Source organism: Megascapheus bottae, chromosome 19 (genome assembly GCF_031878675.1).
Source record: "Megascapheus bottae isolate mThoBot1 chromosome 19, mThoBot2.hap1, whole genome shotgun sequence".
NCBI classification, from domain to species: Eukaryota; Metazoa; Chordata; class Mammalia; order Rodentia; family Geomyidae; genus Megascapheus; species Megascapheus bottae.
In genome coordinates this window covers 47,500,018-47,521,424 of record NC_143527.1, presented here as the reverse complement: position 1 = coordinate 47,521,424, position 21,407 = coordinate 47,500,018, and the positions used below count along the sequence as shown (strand labels likewise).

The 21,407-nt window shown below is 36.8% G+C and overlaps 1 protein-coding gene across 2 annotated transcripts in view; it reads left to right on the top strand.

Moving 5' to 3' along the window:
* The window catches only part of Vapa (VAMP associated protein A), a 44,569-nt gene extending 23,673 nt beyond the window's left edge, over positions 1 to 20,896 (top strand). Inside the window, exons 3-7 of one of the 2 annotated variants that reach the window (XM_090353514.1) lie at positions 712 to 815; positions 1,582 to 1,662; positions 10,189 to 10,323; positions 16,102 to 16,275; positions 20,132 to 20,896. In XM_090353514.1, coding sequence (XP_090209640.1) covers positions 712 to 815; positions 1,582 to 1,662; positions 10,189 to 10,323; positions 16,102 to 16,275; positions 20,132 to 20,290 — 653 coding nt within the window. In that variant the 3' untranslated portion in view covers positions 20,291 to 20,896. The remainder of the gene's footprint in view (positions 1 to 711; positions 816 to 1,581; positions 1,663 to 10,188; positions 10,324 to 16,101; positions 16,276 to 20,131) is intronic. The other variant, XM_090353515.1, reaches the window with a different exon arrangement.
* The last annotated feature ends 511 nt before the right edge of the window (positions 20,897 to 21,407 follow it).

The following is a 21,407-nucleotide window of genomic DNA, read 5'->3' as shown; positions in this document are numbered from 1 at the left end:
GTAGAGTGCTTGCCTAGCAGGCACGGAGGCCAGGGTTCGAAAAAAGCTGGAAGTGTGCTGTGCCTCAAGTGGTAGAGCTCTGGCCTTGAGAATAAATGAAAGGACAGTGCTCAGACCCTGAGCACAAGCACCATGACTGGCAAATAAATAAAATTACTACTTAATACTAAAGTGAAGTCTAAATTTTGTAAGTAGCTTTAACAAGCAGTTTACTAGGTTTAATAGTAATGTTGATAAAGTTTTAAAATTTTCACGAAGTTCAGAGAAAGCAGCATATGTTCATACATATTTTTAAATAATTACTTAATAGGTTATTAATGACTTAGCAAGTCAGGCAATAGAAAAATTAATTGTTGGAGTCCATAAAGTTGATTGTGGATGCTTAGGTGTAAAGAATCCAAAGGCTGGGAATGTGGCTTAGTGGTATAGCGCTTGCCTTGCATGCATGAAGCCCTGGGTTCAATTCCTCAGTACCACTTAAACAGAAAAGGCCAGAAATGATGTTGTGGCTCACGGCATAGAGGACTAGCCTTAAGCATAAAGAGGCTCATGGGCAGTGGCTAGCCTCTGAGTTCAAGCCCTGGGACAGGTTAAAAAAAAAAATCCATTGCCTTCCTTAAAGCCAGCTTGTTTTTCTTTAAATTGTGTTATTACTCAGGTTGTAGAAATGATAACCAAATGCTGAAGAATAATTTGTCTTTTCTTATTTAGTAATGCTGCAACCCTTTGACTATGATCCGAATGAAAAAAGTAAACATAAGTTTATGGTACAGACAATTTTCGCTCCACCAAATTTTACAGATATGGAAGCTGTGGTAAGTATATAAGTTGTATATAATTAAATATAATTTAAACCATAGGTTTATTTATAAACTGTGTGTGTGTGAGAGAGAAAGAGGCTGAGGGGGCGGGAGGGAGGGAAAGGGAAAGCTGAAGGAGAAGGAGAGAGAGAGAGAGAGCAGAGTCAGTTCTAGGGTTTGAACTCAGGGCCTAGGCATGGTCCCTGAGCTGTTGTGCTCAAGGCTAGTACTCTCCTTGAACTTTTGGTATTTAATGGGAGATAAGAGTCTAATGGACTTTTATTTTTTGGTCACAGACCTCTTTACTGAGGAAATAGGAGAGGTATGAGCTACTGGTGCCAGGTTACAAACGTTCTTTTTTTTGTTTGTTTGTTTTTTGTTAGTTTGTTTTGGTGGGTCATGGGGCTTGAACTCTGGGCCTGGGTGCTGTCCCTGAGCTCTTCAGCTCAAGGCTACCACCCTACCCCTTGTTCTACAGCTCTACTGGTTTTCTAGTGTTTAATTGGAGATAAGAGTCTCTAGGTCTTTAGTATCTGGGCTGGCTTTGAACTGCGATCCTCAGATCTCAGCCTCCCGAGTAGCTAGGATTACAGCTACAAACCTAATTTTTACATTGGAAAAAGTCTTTTAGATAGTAATGCACATTGTATCAGAGGATTCTTGCTGAGTTATATATTCCTTGCCAGTGCTCCAAGCAGCCGAACTATAGCGATTCCTTCAGGTGAAATGTTTGCTATGATCACATTTTTTTATATCTCATACGGGTTTTGTTTGTTTTTAGTGGAAGGAGGCAAAACCTGATGAATTAATGGATTCTAAGTTGAGATGTGTATTTGAAATGCCCAATGAAAATGATAAACTGGTAAGTAGGAAAGTGTTAAAAAAATGGAAATTGAAGTTGAACTTGTTAGGGACTTGGAACACTTTCTGTTTTGGGACTTTAGGGAATATATTCATGGCTAGTCTACTTACTAAGAGATTTTTAGATAAACTTGGCAAGCCTGCTGCTTTTGGCTACTCAAGAGGCCTCTGAGATCTGAGTATGGTGGTGTGAAGCCAGTCTAGGCAGGACAGTTCGTGAGACTAGAGTATCTCCAGTCAGTCACCCAAGAACCAGAAATGAAGTCATGGCTTTAAAGTGGTAGAATACTAGCCTTGAGCACAAAAGCTCAAGGTAAGGCCCTGAGTTTTAACTCCCCCCCCCCCCCCATCAACAACCACAACAGCAAGAAAACACAAACAACTTAGTCAACTCTTTGTTTTATATTATTTTGTTATTTTTCAGTCCAAGTTTCTGGGTGGAGAATTTTTTAATTCACATTTTTGAATTAAACCCCTTGAATTCATCCCATATTTGGTCTTTCCAAAAATACTTTTCATTTATTTTTGACTAAAATCAACATGAATGTGGATTTTATTTTTATCATTTTTTTTGTGTGGGGGGGATTACTTGGATTTGAATTCAGGGTCCTGTGTTTGCTCAACTATCACGTGAGTCATGACTCCAGCCCTGTTTTTTGCTGGTAAGTTTTAGAAATGTAGTCTCATGATCTTTTCTGATTCTACCAGCTTCCAACTATGGTTCTTTGGATCTCAGCCTCCTGAAATAGGTAGGATTACTGGTGTGAGCCATTAGCATCTGGCACTATTATATATTAACAAATTACTCGTGCTTATTGATTAATACGAAGCAGATGCAATTTTGAGGACTGAGGTGCAGATACATGTTTAATTAGAACAAAAATTAAGTCTATAAATGTATAAAGCTATAGTCATATTTCCTGTCTCCTGTCTGGAATATGAATTGGAACTTTTTTCCTATGGTTTGTAGAAGGGATTGATAGGTAAGTTTGTTTTTATTTTTCTTTGTGACAATATATACAGTACTGCGGGTGAATGTAATTGCTTGGCTATAGCAAGACATGGCTCTTAGTTTTGATGTGGAGATCATTTGTTCTGTTTAAAAGTGGACTCAGTTATTGTGTCACTTTTTCAGCCAGACTGAAATGAAGTTAGTTAGGCACTGACTAAATTACTTGTTGAAACTTTGGGAGAAATTTTTTTTTTTTGGATACTGGTTCTGGGGCTTGAATTTAGGACCTACGACCTGTCCCTGAGCTTTTATCTTGTGTTTGGTGCCAGTGCTCTACCACTTGGAGCCATTGCTCCATTTTCAGCTTTTTTTTCTAGTTAATTGGAGATAAGAGTAGTATCACAGACTTCCCTGCTTGCCAGGCAGTTATTCTACTGCTTAGGCCATATCTCTAGTCCTAATCTACAATTATTTTGATATATTTTTCCAAGGGCTTTAAAAGGGAAAAATCTGTTAACACAATTCTTGTGATTCTATAAGCCTTAATTTATTATTACTATTTTTTAAATGTTAGTCCTCAGGTTTGAACTTGGGAATTTCACTCTCCTGAGTTTTTGTGCATAGTACCACTTGGGCCATGGCTTTTTTTTTTTTTTTTTTTTTTTTGCCAGTTCTGGGGTTTAAACTCAGGGCCTGGGCACTGTCCTTGGATATTTCTTGCTCACCGCTGTCACCCTGCCACTTGAGCCACAGCAGCACTTCTGGCTTTTTCCACGTACGTGGTACCAAGGAATTAAACCCAGGGCTTCAAGCATGCCAGGCGAGTGCTCTGTCACTAGGCCAAACTGCCAGGCACCCCCACCCCCTTTTTTTGGTCTTGGGGTTTGAACTCAGTACTGCCACTGTTACTGAACTTTTGCTCAAAAGGCTAGCCCATTACCACTTTGAGCAACAGTACTACTTTTGCTTTTCTGGTGGTTAATTGAAGATAAGAGTCTTGTGGACTGCCTAGGAACCATGATCCTCTGATCTCAGTCTCTTGAGCAGCTAGGATTATAGGTGTGAGCCATTGGTGCCCTATAATGCCTTTAAAATTTTAATGTGTTGTTAGTATCTAACTGTTCTGGCTTAGCATTCAAATGCATCCCATGAATGTCAGTAAATTATGTAGTTTGGTTTGAAACAGTCTAAATGATATTTGTATATGTGTGTGTGTGTGTGTGTGTGTGTGTGTGTGTGTGTGTGAGTATAGAGGTTTGAAGTCAGGGCATTGTATTTACTAAGTGTGAGCAAACAGTGCCTGCTACTTGAGACATACTTCCAGACCATGAAGGTGTTAGTAGACAGCTTTCTTGCTTTTCTCTCATAAAACTGTGAATGGTTTGCGTATAGACTTCCCCACATGTGGTGTTACTTAACTTTTTATTTATCCTTGCTATTTCCTATAATTGAAAATTGACTCTAGGGGCTTGATTAAATTTAGATTTGGTTTTACTGGGTGTGTGATGGGGGAAGACTTGTTTTGAGTGTGTGTTAATCTCGAGGAGGCATGTTACGTTTCCATTTTGTAGTTAGCAAGGTGGCAAGGTGTGTAGATGAGTGATCTTCATCCAAGATGATTCGTTCGTCTCACAAGGCAAGCTCTTAAAGATAGTTTTGGTTGTCCCAACTGAACAGAAGGGATTGGACACTTCAAATACCTGTTTGATTTGGTGGAGGCCTAGAATGCCACTTCATTTTCTGTAGTGAAGATTATAGAACCTACAGTGAGGGTTGTAAAATGACAGTGAAACAGCTTTAAAAAACAGTGATTTAGGTCTATTCAATTAAGATTATATAATGTGGATATTCTGTCATTCTGTTTTTATGTACAGTTTAGGGTATTTATGTAAAATGAGTTTTCATTTTAGTAATTGATTATTCAGTGAGAGTTCATGAAGCTTACATGTATTTAAAAAGTGAGCTGATTCACAAGCATCCTTCTGTTGATGTATGAAACAAATCTCCCTCCTGATGTTGAAAAAATTCTCTTGCCCTCTTTCTTTTTCTTCCTGTCTCCCAACTTTAATTTTTTGAACTGGATATTGTACCTGAACTTTATTTTTTGCTTAGACTAGGATTTGAAGTCTGAGCCGTAAAACTTGCTTGGCTTGCTTGCTTAGCTAGCCTTCTACCATTTGACTGGCTTTGAATTTAGATCTCAGCCTTCATGAGTAGCTAACATTACACATTTGAGATAAGCTCTTGTTTATTTTGCCTACTTGGATTTCAACATGGAATTTTCTTTCTACCTCCCAAATAGTTGAGGATCTAGGCTTGTTCTCCTATGCTTGGCTCCTTCCTCTGCTTAGGGTTAGAGTTTAATAAGCATGTAGGTTCTAACCTCTTTCAGTATGCTCAGATTGCTGACAAGAGGTTCTTCAAGTTGCTATATGAATCCTTTTGGCGCAAGTAGTAACTGTTTTGATATTTGATGTGGCAAGATTTTTTCCAGGTATGCCCTGATCTGGAATCAACTACTTCTTTAGGAACACTGTCCTTTCAGTGGGAGAAAGTATTTGAAAATCATAATTTGTTTGTAGACATTGTTGCTAGGTATCCTAGGCTTCTTTGAACTATTAATTCTCCTGTCAGCCTCCTGAGTGCTAGGATACATACTTGAGCCACCATGTCTGCCTTGATTTTTTTTTTTTTAATTTTGTCAGAATTTTTGTGAGGCTAGTCTTAAGATTAGAATGGAAGCCTACTTATCAAATGAATTTTGCCATTTTTTAAGGTACTTCATAGGTACATAGCATGATATGGATTCTTTTTTTTTTAAATGATGATTGCATTTAATAGGATATAGTTTTGAAAATACTGGATATGGTTTGAAAATACTGGATAGTTCACAGTGCAAATCTAGGAAGGGACCTGCTGCAGTAGTTTTTGCCCTGTATCAGCATAAATATGTTGTTTGACTCAGTGGTTTTTTTAACCTTGCCATGGGTATTTTAAAGTGTTTGGAATTCACATTTCAAGTTTTACATATAAAATAAGACTGATTCCAAAAACTACTATTTCAAACTTGAAGAATTCAAATGTAAAAAAAATTGTATATATTCTATCCAACGTAGAGGTGATCTACCTGATAAATTCCTGTTAAGAAGAACTTTCTGGGGTAGGTATACACAGGTAATCTCAGCACTTAGGGAGACTGAGACTTGAAGTTGGAGAATTGTGAGTTCAGTAGCAGTCTGGGCTTTACATAGTGAGATCCTGTCTAAAAAAGGAAAACTAAAATGGCAGCTTGGTTTTCAGAAAGCAGTATTTGCCAAAAGTATATTAGATGGGAAGAATTCTACAGTGAAGTTAGTTTTCAAAAGTACTGCAAATGGTATGACTTCCCAAACAGATCACATTATGCATTTGCATCTGAAAGGCTCTGAGAACCATGTTTAATCTATCAGTTCTCTTTAATATGCATAGTTTCCATTGCAATAATTAGTGTTCCGAAAAATATTTTTGAAATACTCCTGCTTAAAACTTAACTCTTCTGAGGCTAGTCGTGTGCAGATTCTATAAGCAGTGTAAATCCCTGAGATATTCATTGCAGTTTGACTGAGGCCCAGTTCCAACTGGTTGTTAGCTAGTTCTATATGCCTTTCAGTTAATTGAGTTTAATGTTACATCTCATTCTTTACAGAAAATATGAAACCTCAAATCAACCATGATGAAGTCTTCATGATAGCATAAAATATGAGAAAGTATTTGCTTATTTATAATAACCGTCAAGATTGAGACTTTTTTTTTTGCCTCTGTTCTTGAGATTGAAGTCAGGACCTTGAGCTCTTGTTCAGCTTTTTTTTCCCCTCACTGTTCACACTTAACCATTCTGGCTTGTTGCTGGTTAATTGGGGATGACTATCTTCAATTTGTTTGCCTGTGCTGATTTTGAACTGTGTTCTCATATATCAGCCTCCTGATATCAGCTAGGATTATGGTGGAAAACTTTTATTACCACATAAAAATGCATTCCAAACTCTTATATTACTTTATGTGGTTATTATGTCTTGTCAATAATATTCAGTTCAATGTTGTCTATAAGGGAAGTTGACAAAAGGTTATTACTTTTTTGCTATATAAGAAGTCCTATCTCCTCTGGTCAGGACATGCCTTTTCACTGTTTTCCTTTGAAATCCAGCCCTATGGTACTTGTATTTAAGATTTGTACACATTTTTGTATAATCTTACCTTGTATTTGGTACTATTATAGGAAACAAGCTTTAGATTCAGGCCTTCTTGTAGTTTTATATCGTTATTTTATTTTTTTTAAATAAATCCTAGTGTTTTGGTCCAAGTCCCCTCTGCCCCCCCCTCTTTTGAGTTTATCTTAGTTCTATAAGAAATCAGTCTTTTTGGATATTTGGACATGGTTGGATAGTTTTAGGCTTAAGTATAATTTGTCAAAATCAGATAGGTTGATAAAACACTCCATTGAGCCAGGTACAGGTGGCTCATGTCTTCATTCTAGCTGCACAGAAGGCTGGAAGACTGATAAGATGGGGCTCCAGACCAGGTTGGGCAAAAAATGTTTATGTGACCCCATTTCAACAGATAAAACCCTGTATGGTGGTGTATATGTATCATCCTGTGTCACCCTACCTATGGATGGAAGTGTATAAGAGGATTGTTGTCCAGGCTTGCCTGGAAAACAAACAAACAAAGCCTAATCTTAAAAATAGAGCAAAAAGGGCTGACGGGATGAATCAAGTGGTTGAACACTGCCTAGCAAGTGAAGTCTTGCGTTCAAACCTTGTAGCACCAAAAAAGGAATCTGTGATTTCTTACAGGAATTAAAGATGATACTTATGCAAAGAAAGTATATTTCTTAAGAGAAAATGTCACTAGCTACTTAAGAGGCTGAGATCTGAGGACTGTAGTTTGAGCCAGTCTAGGCAGGAAAATCTGTGAAATTCTTCAGTATACTACCAGAATTGCCAGAAGTGGACCTGTGGCTCAAGTAATAGATCTCTGGCTTTGGGCAAAAAAAAAAAAAAACAAAAACAAAAAAACAAAAAAAAAAAACCCAAAAAAACAACAAAAAAAAAAACCCCAGCTCGGTCCTAGCACCCATACTCGAAGTTCAAGCCCCAGGACTGGCCAAAACAATAGAAGTATAAGAGTATATAAATTTGTTTTGATATACCAAATTCTTTGAGATACATTGATCTTCTCTTTTCTGGTTTGTTTAGCAGTATTTGAGATGAAACTAGGACAGCAGACACACAAGGTTGAGGGCTGTTCCTGAGCTCTTCAGCTCAAGGTTACTGCCCTGCCCACTTCCCATTTTCTAGAGGTTAATTGGAGATTAGAGTCTCAAGTCCTTTTGGGACCCATTGACTTTGAACTTTGATCCTCAGATCTCAGCCTCCTGAGTAGCTAGGATTACAGGCATGAGAGGATTTTACTTCTTGATGCTTCTCAGATGTGATGGAGATACAGTTCTATGTGATTTTTGGTTAACTGTCTTACCCACTTCATATATCCCACCCTGCGTTCCTGCCTACCCTCTTCCCCCCCCAAAGAGAAATATGCAGGTATGTAACTGTGATATATGTACATCACATGCATTGGAGGTTACTGATCTCCTTAGGTTTGTTATTAGTGCTTGGCCATTCATATGTTGGGAAAATGGTGATTTTTAAAAAAAAATTTTAAAAATTAGTTTTAGGATTTTGATATTAAGTGTGTATAAAAGAACATGATGGAAGTTCTGTGATAGCCCCTCCCTTCCTCTCTCCTTCTCTCCCCCCTCTCTTTCCCTCTGCTTTCTTGTCCTGGGGCTTGAACTCAGGGCCTGGGCACTGTTCTTGAGGTTTCTCAAGGCCAGTGCTCTACCACTTGAGTCATAGCACCATTTCTGGCTTTTTTGTGTATATGGTACTAAGTGCTTTGTGCATGCTATGCAAGCACTGTTATCACTAGGCCACACTTCTGGTCCCTGTAGATAGTTTCCTAAGGTAATACAAGGAGCTGGCTTTAGAAATGCAGGGGTGGAGTCCATGTTTTTCTATTTTAAAAGGGTTCTCCCCCTCCCCCACCATGATAAGGCAGATGAATAATTTGAGCTATCCTCAGAATGGATTTCTCTTTGGAAAATAACCTCTGATTGTTTATAGCCTATCCAAGGAAAGCTAAGAATTCTTTTATTTTTAAATAAAAAATACATTATTAACTTTTTTCCTGGACAAGAATGAAATAATATTGTTGTAAAGTACCATAAGGTGTGTAATTAATTACCTCCATATTAGAGAACATTAGTTGTGTTACTGTCTAAATTCTTTAAAGGTCTGTAGTGTTTTCAGTAGTAGAGTTGTTTTTAGTACCAGTATTAGAGATATTGAAGTAGATAGTATTATATAGTGTTGACTGTTTCATAAAATAAAATTGTCTAAATTATTACTAGTGTTAGGAACTACTTAATGTTTAAGTAATAGTGGGTTTTTTTTAAAAAATTGAATGTGTTTTTTATTTTAATGTTTGAAATTTGATCAGTTGTTGTGAGTTCAATTTAAGAAATAATTTGAAACCTTAGCTTTATTTGACATTTTCCAGATTTTCTAGGGAAGATTTTAGGGCTGTAGAGATTTCAGAGATCTTTTTATAAAGACATTTTATTATTTAAAAAGAGCATTTTGTTGAGACAAAGGACAGATAAATTAAATATCAATAAGTTATTTCAACGTCTGTTCCAACCTTTTTGTATAATATTTTTATTTGTCTTAAAAGAATTTGGGAGGAAAAAAATCTTAGGAAAAGAACTGTTGAGTTAGTGCTAATAGAATGTTATATGAGTCAGATTTTATTGACTTGTGTGTCTATATGGCTGTGTGTGTGGGGGTGTGGTGTATGTGTACATGTTCACAAGAAGTTTCCTTTTGTTTGCGATATTGATGCTTGAATTTAGGGCATTAAAATCTCACATGTTTCTCTCACCCCACGGTTCAAACCTCTGCCATTGAAGCTGTCTGTACCTGCACTTCCAGCTTTTTGCTCTCAGATTTGTTGCCTGAGTTGTCTTTGAATTTCAGTTCTCAGATTTTAGCTGCCCGAGTAGCAAGGATAATAGGCAAGCCACTGGTACCCAGTGAGGAGTTTTTGAGTAGAGAGCTTCAGTTAGTAAACATTACATTTTGAATTTCAGAAGGAGAAAATGTTCAAGTTGAGTATTATGAAAGGTAAAAAAAAAAACCTGAAGATACTTCTTTTTCAGGTATTAACTGGTAGTAAAAAGGGATAGAAACTTTCATTTTAGGATAATATGAAAGAATACATTAAAGTATGTACAATTAATATGTATACAAATAGACAATAAATGATTTTTGGAAATATGAAAGGAAGTTTAGAAACTTGTATTTTTTGCTTTAACATAGCTGTTTATTAGTATTGCTTCTTATGAATAACACGTTTTTAAAAATAGAGTAAAATACCAATGTTTCAAGTCTAATGCTGTCTGTGTTAGTCATTTCCACTATCATACAGGAGAAATCAGAGTTTGGTGAATCTGAGAATATGTTTCCCATGCCATCTCAGGGTAAAACTCTACCAGGGATTGTTCCGACTGTCACTTCAATGAGCAGCATCAACAACACAGTTGCAACACCTGCCAGTTATCACATGAAGAGTGATCCCAGGGGACTCAGTGTGTTCAAACAGGAGAAGCAGAAGGTTTGTTATAGGGAGTTAACAGACTTAGGAGTCTACTAGTATTACTAAGTTAATGTAGATAACTAAGGAGATAGATAAGTGTTCCTATGTTACATATTACAAAGTAATTAGAGTTGAATTTTTAATCGGTGTTTAAAACAATAGTAGAATCCTAAAGCATTTACAGTGGTGGACCTAGTTCATTCTGTTATTTAAAAAATTGCCAGGGCTGGGAGTTTGGCCTAAGTGGTAGAGTGCTGCTTGCCTAGCATGCACCGAAGGCCCAGGTTCGATTCCTTGGTACCACATACATAGAGAAAAGCCAGAAGTGATGCTGAGGCTCAAGTAGTAGAGCTCTAGCCTTGAGAAAATCCAAGGATAGGGCAATGGTCAGGCCCTTGAGCTCAAGCCCAGGACTGGCAAAAACAAAACAAAACAAAACAAAACAAAACTGCCAGTAACAGCAAGCAGTACAAAAATGTTATAATCTGTCCTGGCAGTAAGATTTAGAGAGCATATGCTAAAAAAATGAATATACAGCTTCTTTGAATTAGGATAGTAGGTACAGTACTGGTAGGAGCTGGCAAATACTTCCCCCCCCCCCCCCCCCCCCCCCGCCATAGTCCTAAGGCTTGAACTTAGGGCCCTGACACTGTCCTTGGGCTTTCTCAAGACTAGTACTCCACCACTTGAGCCAGAGCACCACTTCTAGCCTTTTCTGGTATGTTGTACTAAGGATGACTCCTGGGCTTCATGTATGCATGTATGCTTCATGCAAGCACTTAACCACTAGGTAACACTCCCAGCCCTGGAAAATACAAGTTTTTAGAGGTACATTTGTAATGAGATTAAAAAAGTGAAATTATACTTTGAATTCTCTTTTCAAATACAAATACAATATTCACCATCTCTCAATAGTCCTCCCTCCCTCCCTCCCTCTCTCCCTCCCTCTCTCCCTCTCCTTTCCCTCTCCCCCCATTGTTGTGCGCATGCATGGGTGCAGTCCTGGGGCTTGAACTCAGGTTCTGAGCACTGTCCCTGAGCTTCTTTTTGCTTAAGGCTAAAACTCTTAACTTGAGCCACAGTGCCACTTCTGGCCAGGGCTTTTCATGTATGTTAGGCAAGCACTCTCCCACTAGGCCACACTCCCAGCCCTGGCAAACACATTTTTTAGAGGCTTTTTTTTTTTTTGGTCAGTCAACAACACATTTCTGGCTTTTTCTATGTATGTGGTACCAAGGAATTGAACCCCAGCCTTCATGCATGCTCAGTGAACTAGGCCAAACTTTGGGCCATAGCTTTGTTTTGATTATTGTCAGTGTTCCGTGGTAGCAAAATTTGTAGCTAAAGATTTAATGTTCTTAGGTCATAATTGTGTGTGTATGCATACACCTATGTGTATGAATTTAAATTCACAGAATAAAATGCCACCCCATCAATCATCAATAAGGTAATAATTTTAGTGGTGTATGGATGTTGTAAGGGTCCCTTTTCTGTTTACTTCTTACTGGAATCTTCAGAATCTGTCCACTTTTAATAGATTGCATTTATTTTGGTTAGGCTTACATGATATGCATTCTAATAAAGTTAAAAAAATACCCTTTACCTAAATGCCTTTAGTACTTTTTGATTTTGTAATATGAAGTCATTTATATCTGGGGATCATAGAATACTTTCATTGACTTTTTAGAGTGGAAAAGGACTCAAATACGATTCTTAGGTCCCAGATTACAACCAAAATTCTGATTAGTATAAGCTATAGTTTATTCCTTTAAGTTTTATTTTATGTTTAAATATTGATGTCTAGCACTCATAGTAGGAAAAGTGTATTCTTATGTTTATGTCCTCTTGCCCCTCTGCTTTCCAGAGCTCATTGCAAACACTTGCTGTTACTTTTCCCCTTCTGTGTCAAGTCCCTACTCGAATTGATTTCTGTAGAATTATTTGGAATATCAGAATTAAAACATTGATGGTTGTTAAAAAAAAGAAGTGAATGAATCACAGAAGTGTGATTCATAGATGAAGAGACTACTGAAGATAGGCTAGATAATGTAAGGTGTACAACATGTGCTATATTGTCTAATCTTAATTGATGTACATCCTTAAAATTTCAGCTTATTCTAAGTTGCAATGTTAAATACAATACTAGTATTGCTATTTATTATTAAAAATCACAGCATGTTGAATCCTTTTAGTTTGCTTGTTTCATGGTTCTCAGAACAACCAGCCTCCTCTTTCTGGACCAGTATGAAGCAACTTTCAAGGAACAAGCTTTTTTCCTGCAGCCAAATCTCACCTACTGAGTGGAAGCATTTACTTAAAGTCACATCTGCTTAGTGTTTCCCATCAGGTTCTTCTGATTATCACTGTACAAATGGCCCGGCCTTCCCCCTTTTAAATGCCAACTGAGTTAGGTTACATTTGCTTATATATTAAATATCCATAAATAAATTAGATTTCTTTGCATCTGCTATGTATTTTGACTGGTTTGTAGGGGGATTAAATAGTATGTGAGAACTATTCTGTGTAGCTTGTTTTATTATGTACTTGGCTTTAGTACAATATCTTTTCTACTTTGTATACTTACGCTACAGAAATTGGAGGGTTATTTGTTCTCCTGTTACACAAACAACATGAAGAAAATTTTCAAGTATAAACAAACATTTAATTTTCTACCCTAAGTAAACATTAATATGTTAAATAATTTGAGTCCAAAACAAAGTGAAACTACCAACAAAAGTGAAATAATTTTTAAAAGTGAAAAATGTCAAATTATTTTGGTAAGACACAGGATAGAATATTTAATGACATCTTTTGTCAGTTTGAAGTTATACTTGAGATAACAAATCAGCAAAGAAAGGAAAGGATCATGTGTATACTGACTTACCTTTTGCAGTTCTGGGAGCTTGAACACAGGGTTGAAATATAGGACTTTGTACATTATGTAAAATTATATATAAAAGAATATTGGAAGATAATATAAATAATGGCTAAGTTAGACTAATGCATAATGGGGATGATTTCTTCCTGATTAAAAACAATTCATTTGTAAGCAGCTTGATTTTTTTTTTTTTTTTTAAATTTCACCTTCTTTTCATTGTTAGTGTCATATATGTCCTAATTCCTTTGTCAGCTTTCAGGTTGGATATGATTATTTTTCATCAATTATAAACCAAACCCTGAAGACTTTTTTGGGGTGGGAGGTAGTCCTGGGGCTTGAATTCTAGGCCTGGGCTCTGTTTCTAAGACTAGTGCTCAAAGCAAGTGCTCTATCACTCAAGCCACAACACTACTCCGGCTTTTTCTGAGTAGTTTATTGGTGATTAGAGTCTCACGGACTTTACTGCTGTAAAGTCCTTGGAACCGCAATCCTCAGGTCTTCGCCTCCTGAGTAGCTAGAATTGCAAGGCATGAGCCACTGGTGCCTGGCTCAACACCTAAAGATTTCATAGTTGCTTTTTGTTTTGTTTGTTTTGTTTTTGGTTGATTATGGGGCTTGAACTGAGGGCCTGAGTTTTTTCACTCAGGGGCAGTGCTCTACCACTTCTGGTTTTCTGGTGGTTAATTGTAGATACAATTTTTATGGATTTGCCTGACCTTAGCTGCCTTTGAACTGCATCCTCAGATCTCAGCCTCCTGAGTGGCTAGGGTTACAGATAAGAGCCATTGATGCCCATTGCTTAGTTATTAAATATGACCTTTAAAGCATTGTATCCTCTGTATATTAGAAGTTGGACTTAGGGTAGGTTGTTATTTGAACACACATGGAAGAAGATTCATTTTGGAGTAAATTTTAGTTACTGCTAAGGAAAAGAAAAAATACAGAAGCAAAAAATATATCTAAAATATTTCTCATAGTAGAGGTAGGATTAGCAAGGGATTTGGGTTGAAGAACAAGAATGCTTACAAGAGAAAAATTTAGGGAAGATACTGAAGTAGGATTATTAAATTGTACTTTACAATAATTGTGAACCTGATTATAAACTGAAAAGCCTCCAGACAGGTCATATACAAATGTACATCAAAACCTCATTCATCATTAATATGATTACTTTTACATCTTCCTAAGAGCTACTAGTTTTGTTTTTATTGTTGTTTTAATTTCTTCTTTTTGTGCCCCTACTGGAGTTGGAACTCAGGACCTTGTGCCACTGTTTCTTAGCTTTTGTACTCAGAGATGGCCTTCTCTGTGTTGCTGGTTAGAGACAAAAGTCAGACTTTGTTTTCTGAACTGGCATTGAAGCTCCAACCTCCCATCTCAGGCTCTTAAGTTGCTAGGTTTACAGTTAAAAGGAGCTGTTTCCCTGTAGTATTTACTAGTTTTGACCTTAAGGAAAAGATTTGTCTATGTCTTTTTTAAGTTTGGAAGCTAGTACAATAGAGTATTTGTACAGCCTCAAATCTTTCTGTACAGGAGTACTTACTGCTTGCCATAAAATTGAATTTATTAGTATTATCTCTATATGTAAGCAGTTCATAATGTGAACAAAGCAGGCTATGTCTGTCTTGAAATGCTTGGGTACCAGGCATGGAACCCTCTTGAATACTATACAATTGATATACCACTAAACCACATCCTCAGCAGCCCAAACTTTAACAATCACAACTTCATAAAATTGGAAAAGACAGCTTGTTACACTGATGCTGTGGTATGTGGGGGCAGAAATGAGGTTTGGGCAGAAGGATACGGGGGTGGGGCTACTTTTAGTCCACAGGTGCAAAAGTCCACAGGTAATTGCTTTAAGACATTTATATGCAGGACTTTTTCATTAACTTTAAATGGCTGTGGTGTTAAGAATGACGATTTTGGGTTTCATAGTTTGAAAGTGTCTTAAGTACTACTTCAGTAGCTATTCCAAATGAACCATGAAAGTTAAACAGTATTACATTGTGAAAGAATCATTTACCTTTAAATTCATAACTAAGGAACTAGTCTAAATTCAATGTGTTTATTGTTTTCCTTTTAATATTTATACCCTTCGGCTAATTTTTCCCCCTAGCTTTTTTTAATTAAAGAGTTTATTAACATTGATTTTTACATCATATTTCAAGTATCAAGTTTAACAAGTATTTAAGAAGGGAATCTCTGTATATAATCACTGGCACTTAGGTTTTAGACCACAATTAAAATTAAGCATTAATCTCTGTAATAAAACATGTCTATAGAGTATGTATAGCCTATCATAGATTTTTATGTCTATGTAGTTATATCTCCCAAGACCATGTCCATAACATTGGGTACCCAAATATTGAGTCATTGCTCTTGTACTGTTTGGATATAATATCCACATATTAAGGATATCATGCGCCTTTTGTTCCTTTGGTCTTGACTTATCTCACAACCCTAACTCTTAATTCCTCACTCCTAGAGCCTCACTTAAACTGAAGGATCTGAGCATTGGAAGTGACTTTCATATTTAGGTTTGGTTGGTGTCAGTTTTCAGCATACTTCAGCTGCTTTTGACCAATGTTCTGGGTTTAGGGGTAAATACAAAGAGAAACGGTTCTTGCTTCTTTGCAGTGTTATAGGGAATAACTTGAACAACATCATTTTGATATATAAGGTGTATTATAAGGTGTATGGTAAGGTAAGTGTCAAGGGTTCTGGAATGGGCTGCTCATTTTGATTTATCTATTGGTTGATATTTACTGACTTCCATTGAAATGGTTCACACATGACCATGATATTTGGTATCCAAAAATTATCAAAACTTTTTGGAAAAGAAAGATACAGAATTCTATTTGTTTAAAATCCATACGGAGGTTTGGTTAAAGATTACCAATATCTTTGTAATACAGAATGACATGGAACCTAGCAAAGCTGTTCCACTAAATGCATCTAAGCAAGATGGGCCCATGCCAAAACCGCATAGTGCTTCACTCAATGATACTGAAACAAGAAAACTAATGGAAGAATGTAAAAGACTTCAGGGAGAAATGATGAAGCTATCAGAAGAAAATCGACATCTGAGAGTAAGTCTATTGATTGGAAATGAGTTGTATTTAAGGTATATGAATGTGTTATTAGGATATATTACCGATTGTTCTTTTTTTCTCCTTTATTCTAATTTATGTCTTGATAGTGATCCCCTACCATTATCCTTTATCTTTTAATAGTCTTACCATGGCTTCTCTAATTGCCTGTGAATTCCTTTCTTTTGTGGATATCTGAGATACTTGTGATGTTGGCCAGTGGCATTGTTAACTACCTTTCATTTTTGTATCATTATTTGCTTTTCGTGTCCCAGTTCAGCTAAAATGATACTGTCCTTTAGTCACTTGTCACAAGGAACTGCTGAGAATGTGAAAATGTAGTTAGTTCAGGGATGTGCTGTGAGTATAAAATGTACACCAAGGTTTTATTAATGCTAATGTTACTAAAAGGTTTACACTTTCAGTATACTATTCGAAAATTTAAAATTATGTCTGGCTTACATTTGAAATGATCACTTGTTGAACAGTTTTGTGCTGCAATATCCTAAAAAAGCATCTCTTACTAGTCAGCTTTTGTTCTTCCTTCTGACTGTAAGGTTCTGAAACACTGTGCTTTCCATACAGTATATACACAAGCACATGTTTACTCTTTAAAGTATTCAGTTCATCTTAAAAGGTAAAGAAAAAATTGTTTTGGGATGTTGTTTCCTTGTGTTTTCATCGTTACATCTGATTGCTTTTATTTGCTTAGGGCCTTTTTCCTCGGAATGAACAGTTATTTCCTCAGAGGAAAAGATTCTGTTTCATTTTCTTTGCATTCATAGTATATGCATATGTTTAAATGGATGGACGTCTGATACATGGGGCTTATGAATAACTTGCCTTGGTCGTATATAAGTACCTTTGTTCAAGAGTTGTGAGCACTTTTAAATTGCTTTTAGACTTCAAAGATTTTCCATCAAAGCAGATGGTGCAAAAATGTATATAAATAGATATCTAAGTTTTAGAAATTATTTTGCATTTTATATTGCTTAAGTGTTCGAGGAGCTATACTGACTTTTAAAAAAAGTTATCATGGGGCTGGGAGTTTGGCCTAGTGGTAGAGTGCTTGCCTAGCACGCATGAAGACCTGGTTCGATTCCTTGGTACCACATACAAAGAAAAAAGCTGGAAATGGTGCTGAGGCTCAAGTGGTAGAGCTCTAGCCTTGAGAAAGTCCAAGGACAGTGCTTAGGCCCTGAACTCAAGCCCAGGACTGGCCAAAAAAAAAAAGTGATCAGGGCCGGGAGTTTGGCCTAGTGGTTAAAGTGCTTGCCTAGCATGCATGAAGACCCGGGTTCGATTCCTCGGTACCACATACATAGAAAAAAGCCAGAAATGGTGCTGAGGCTCAAGTGGTAGAGCTCTAGCCTTGAGAAAGTTCAAGGACAGTGCTCAGGCCCTGAGCTCAAGCCCAGGACTGGCAAAAAAAAAAAAAAAAAAAAAAAAGTGATCATACATTGGGTTGATGTGTAAGTTTTCCATTTTAGTATTTTTCTTTTAATTGTGTTTTTTGTTATCATCTTGTCATTTTTTTCAATAAAATAATACCTGTGAGGAAAGATTGTCTTTTTTTTTTTTTTTGGAAAGATTGTCTTTCATTCATAAACCATAAATTCTTCCCCTTCTCCCTCCCTCCCTCCCCACCCCCCTTGCTTTCCCTCCCTCCCTCCCTCCCTCCCTCCCTTCTCCTGTCCTGGGGCTTTAATTGAGGGCCTGGGCACTGTCCTTGAGCTTTCCCAAGGCAGGTGTTCTACCACTTGAGCGACAGGACTATTTCCAGCTTTTTTTGTATATGTGGTACCAAGGAATTGAACCAAGGGCTTCATGCATGCTAGGCAAGCACTCTGCCATTAGGCTAAACTCCTGGCCCAATACCATTCATTTCTTAGGAAACGTTTTTTGTTGCCATGACATTCACAATAGTTCTTTGGAAAATGTTCTGCATGTAATGCTTGATGAACTTTAACAGCTAGTTTCTTTCTTGGCATGGAGGCAAATATAAATGGTAGGAATGACATAAATGGAGAAGGACTGGAAAATAGACAGGAAACAGAAAGTTAGTGAGACTTTATTCCTGATGTCTCCTCTTCTTTTTTTTTTTTTTTTTGCCAGTTTTGGGACTTGAACTCAGTGCTCGATCAGTGTCCTTGGGCTTTCTCAAGGCTAAAAATTCTACCACTTGAGCCACAGCACCACCACCTGCATTTTTCTATACATGTGTTACCAAAGAAATGAACCTGGGTCTTTGTGCATGCTAGGCATTCCGTCTACCACTAGGTCAAGCTCCTGATGTCTACTCTTTATATGTTGATGTTCTGTATCAGGTTTTATTTGGTAGCAGAGTTTGCCATGTAAAAAACAACCCAATAGACCAATGGGTGATAGTCACTTTTATAACAAATGGTGATGTACACAGACCCATCATTATTTGTCATTTAACCTAGTTGGCCATGTTCACTCTCGTTGTGTGTTACTCAATGCATATTGTGCATCAGAATCATCCAGGGAATTTGTGAAAACTAGAAACAGTGAGGTCCTCCTCAGACCTAGTATTAGCTCAGAATCTCTGGAGACATGCCCAAAAGTTATTCAAATATTTGTGATGGGTAGCTGGGACTGAGTTATTAAGAGCTAATTTAGAAATCCAGTTGGGGAAATAAGTATTATAAAACAGGTATAGCTATCAGGTATGGATTTTGAAAGGATTGATTTCCTGAAAAGACCATTATAGCTTGATTATCCTTGAATCATAACACATTTAGTAGACTTAACCTATGAAGCAGTCTTACACACAGCACTCCGCATGCACCTTACTGGTTGTTTCCTTTTGAAGTTGTGAGGCTGACTTGAGCTGTCCCTCTCTGCTTCTGTGGAACATTGCTAGAGATCACCCAGCATATTGTTTAACTCAGAAGAGATCAAAATCCACAGTACAGTTTTAAACCACCTTTAAGTCAAAAATTGTAAATTCAACCACCATAAAATTGAATTTATAAATCATAATTGAGGAATTGTGTGAGAGAGTAAAAAGTAGTTTGCCTTGAGGAAGTAAAATGCCCTTCCTCAGCTTGTGTAACTGATAGAGCCAGCTGCATAATCAACTGGTGTCAGTGTTTTCCTCAAGGCACACAATGTCTTAACTGTCCACTTGGAGAGACCTTTCTATGAGAAACCTAGTCAGTCTCCTAAAAACAGTAGATTGTTAGAATATGAAACCATTCAGCAAGAGTGAAGCAGCCTTAGTTTCCAAATCAGGTGAGAGTTTCAGGTAAAGGATTCTACTTCTATCTTGAAATTTTTTTTTTGAAGAAATAGGATTCTGTATCCACTTAGCAGTTCAGACCTTACGTTGACTTGCAGTTTTTTCACTGTTTGAGGCATACTGAACATTATCAAAAAAAATTTCTCAAATTGTATCCTAAAATTCTTTCCCCAAGTGTCCTATAAGATGCTACTATCTCTTCTGCAAGATACCTGTCCCTTGTTCTCTTCCTGAATTAATATGAAACTGTTAGACAACTAGTTTGTTCTTGGCAGTGTTTAGCCAACAGACGTAACCAGTTTAAAATAATGCGGACCATCTTAGAAATACACACATATTCACCGAGTAATAAGCCTTTTAATATGCTTCTCAGAGTTTTCAAAACTAGTGTTAATGAGATATAATTTACATTATGAAGCCACTCATTATTAGTGTATAGCTTAATGACCTTTAGTAAATTTACAGAAACATGTAGCCATTGCTGGAATCCAACTTAGAATTGTTTCCATCTCTCCACAGGTTCCTAAAGTGGTTAGTAGTTAATTCTTGTTCTCATCCCTAAAGTCTCTTTTTGTGCCTTTTCTCCTGTAGGATGAAGGTCTAAGGCTCAGAAAGGTAGCACATTCGGATAAACCTGGATCAACCTCAACTGCAACCTTCAGAGATAATGTCACCAGTCCTCTTCCTTCTCTTCTGGTTGTGATTGCAGCCATTTTCATTGGATTCTTTCTAGGGAAATTCATCTTGTAGAGTGAAGCATGCCGAGTACTATTTCTTTTATTTTCTTCTGACCAGAAAAAGATTTGTTTACCTACCATTTCATTGGTAGTATGGCCCGCGGTGACCATTTTTTTTTGTGTGTACAGCGACATATAGGCTTTGCCTTTAATGATCTCTTACGGTTAGAAAACACAATAAGACAAACTGTTCGGCTACTGGACAAATTGTATATTACCAGATCATCACTAGCAGGTGTCAGTTGCACATTCAGTCCTTTATGAAATTCATAAATAAAGAATTGTTCTTTCTTTGTGGTTTAATAAGAGTTCAAGAATTGTTCAGAGTCTTGTAAATGTTGTTTTAATAACCCTTTACATTTTATCTGTTGCTGTTACCTCTTGAAACATGATTTATTTAGATTGCTAATCCCACTCATTCAGGAAATGCCAAGAGGTGTTCTGTGGGGAAATGGTGCCTCTTACTGTGTAAATTTTCTCCTTTACCTTTGCTAATATCATGGCAGAATTTTTCTTATCCCTTGTGAGGCAGTTGTTGACTGAGTTTTTCATCCTTACAATCCTGTCCCATGGTATTTAACATAAAAAAAATAAACCGTTAACAGATTCTTGCTCGATAGCCTGTTTGTGTCTGTCTTGTCATTAGAAGGGGGGTATCAGAAAGTCACTTGTATGGGAATTTGAAATTGATAATGCTTAAATTTTCCCTTGCAGTCAAACTCAGAGAATTTATTATTTGTAATTACAAGTCCTCTATTTGTAAAGGAAAGGAGTTGATACTTTTAAGAAACTTCAAATGTTTTAGAAAAATCATGATTCATTTGTTTTCAAGAAATATAAATTCCATAAATAAAAATGCTGTAATTTTAGTGAGTTCGTGTGTATGCCATGTGGCTGTATTATGTTTAATTTACCCCATTCTTTCAAGATTTTTATACTATTTGCTTAAGCAAGATTTGCTTTGATTTTTTAAAGTACTTTGAAACCAGCTAATAATTCTTAAGACTTTATAAACATTTGGAAATAGCTAAAAGTAGTCCCATCCCCCTGTCCAATTTAACACTTAAATTTCGGTTATGGAAATCTAGCATTACTAAGGAAGTGTTGGAAATTTTCTTTGTGAAAATTGA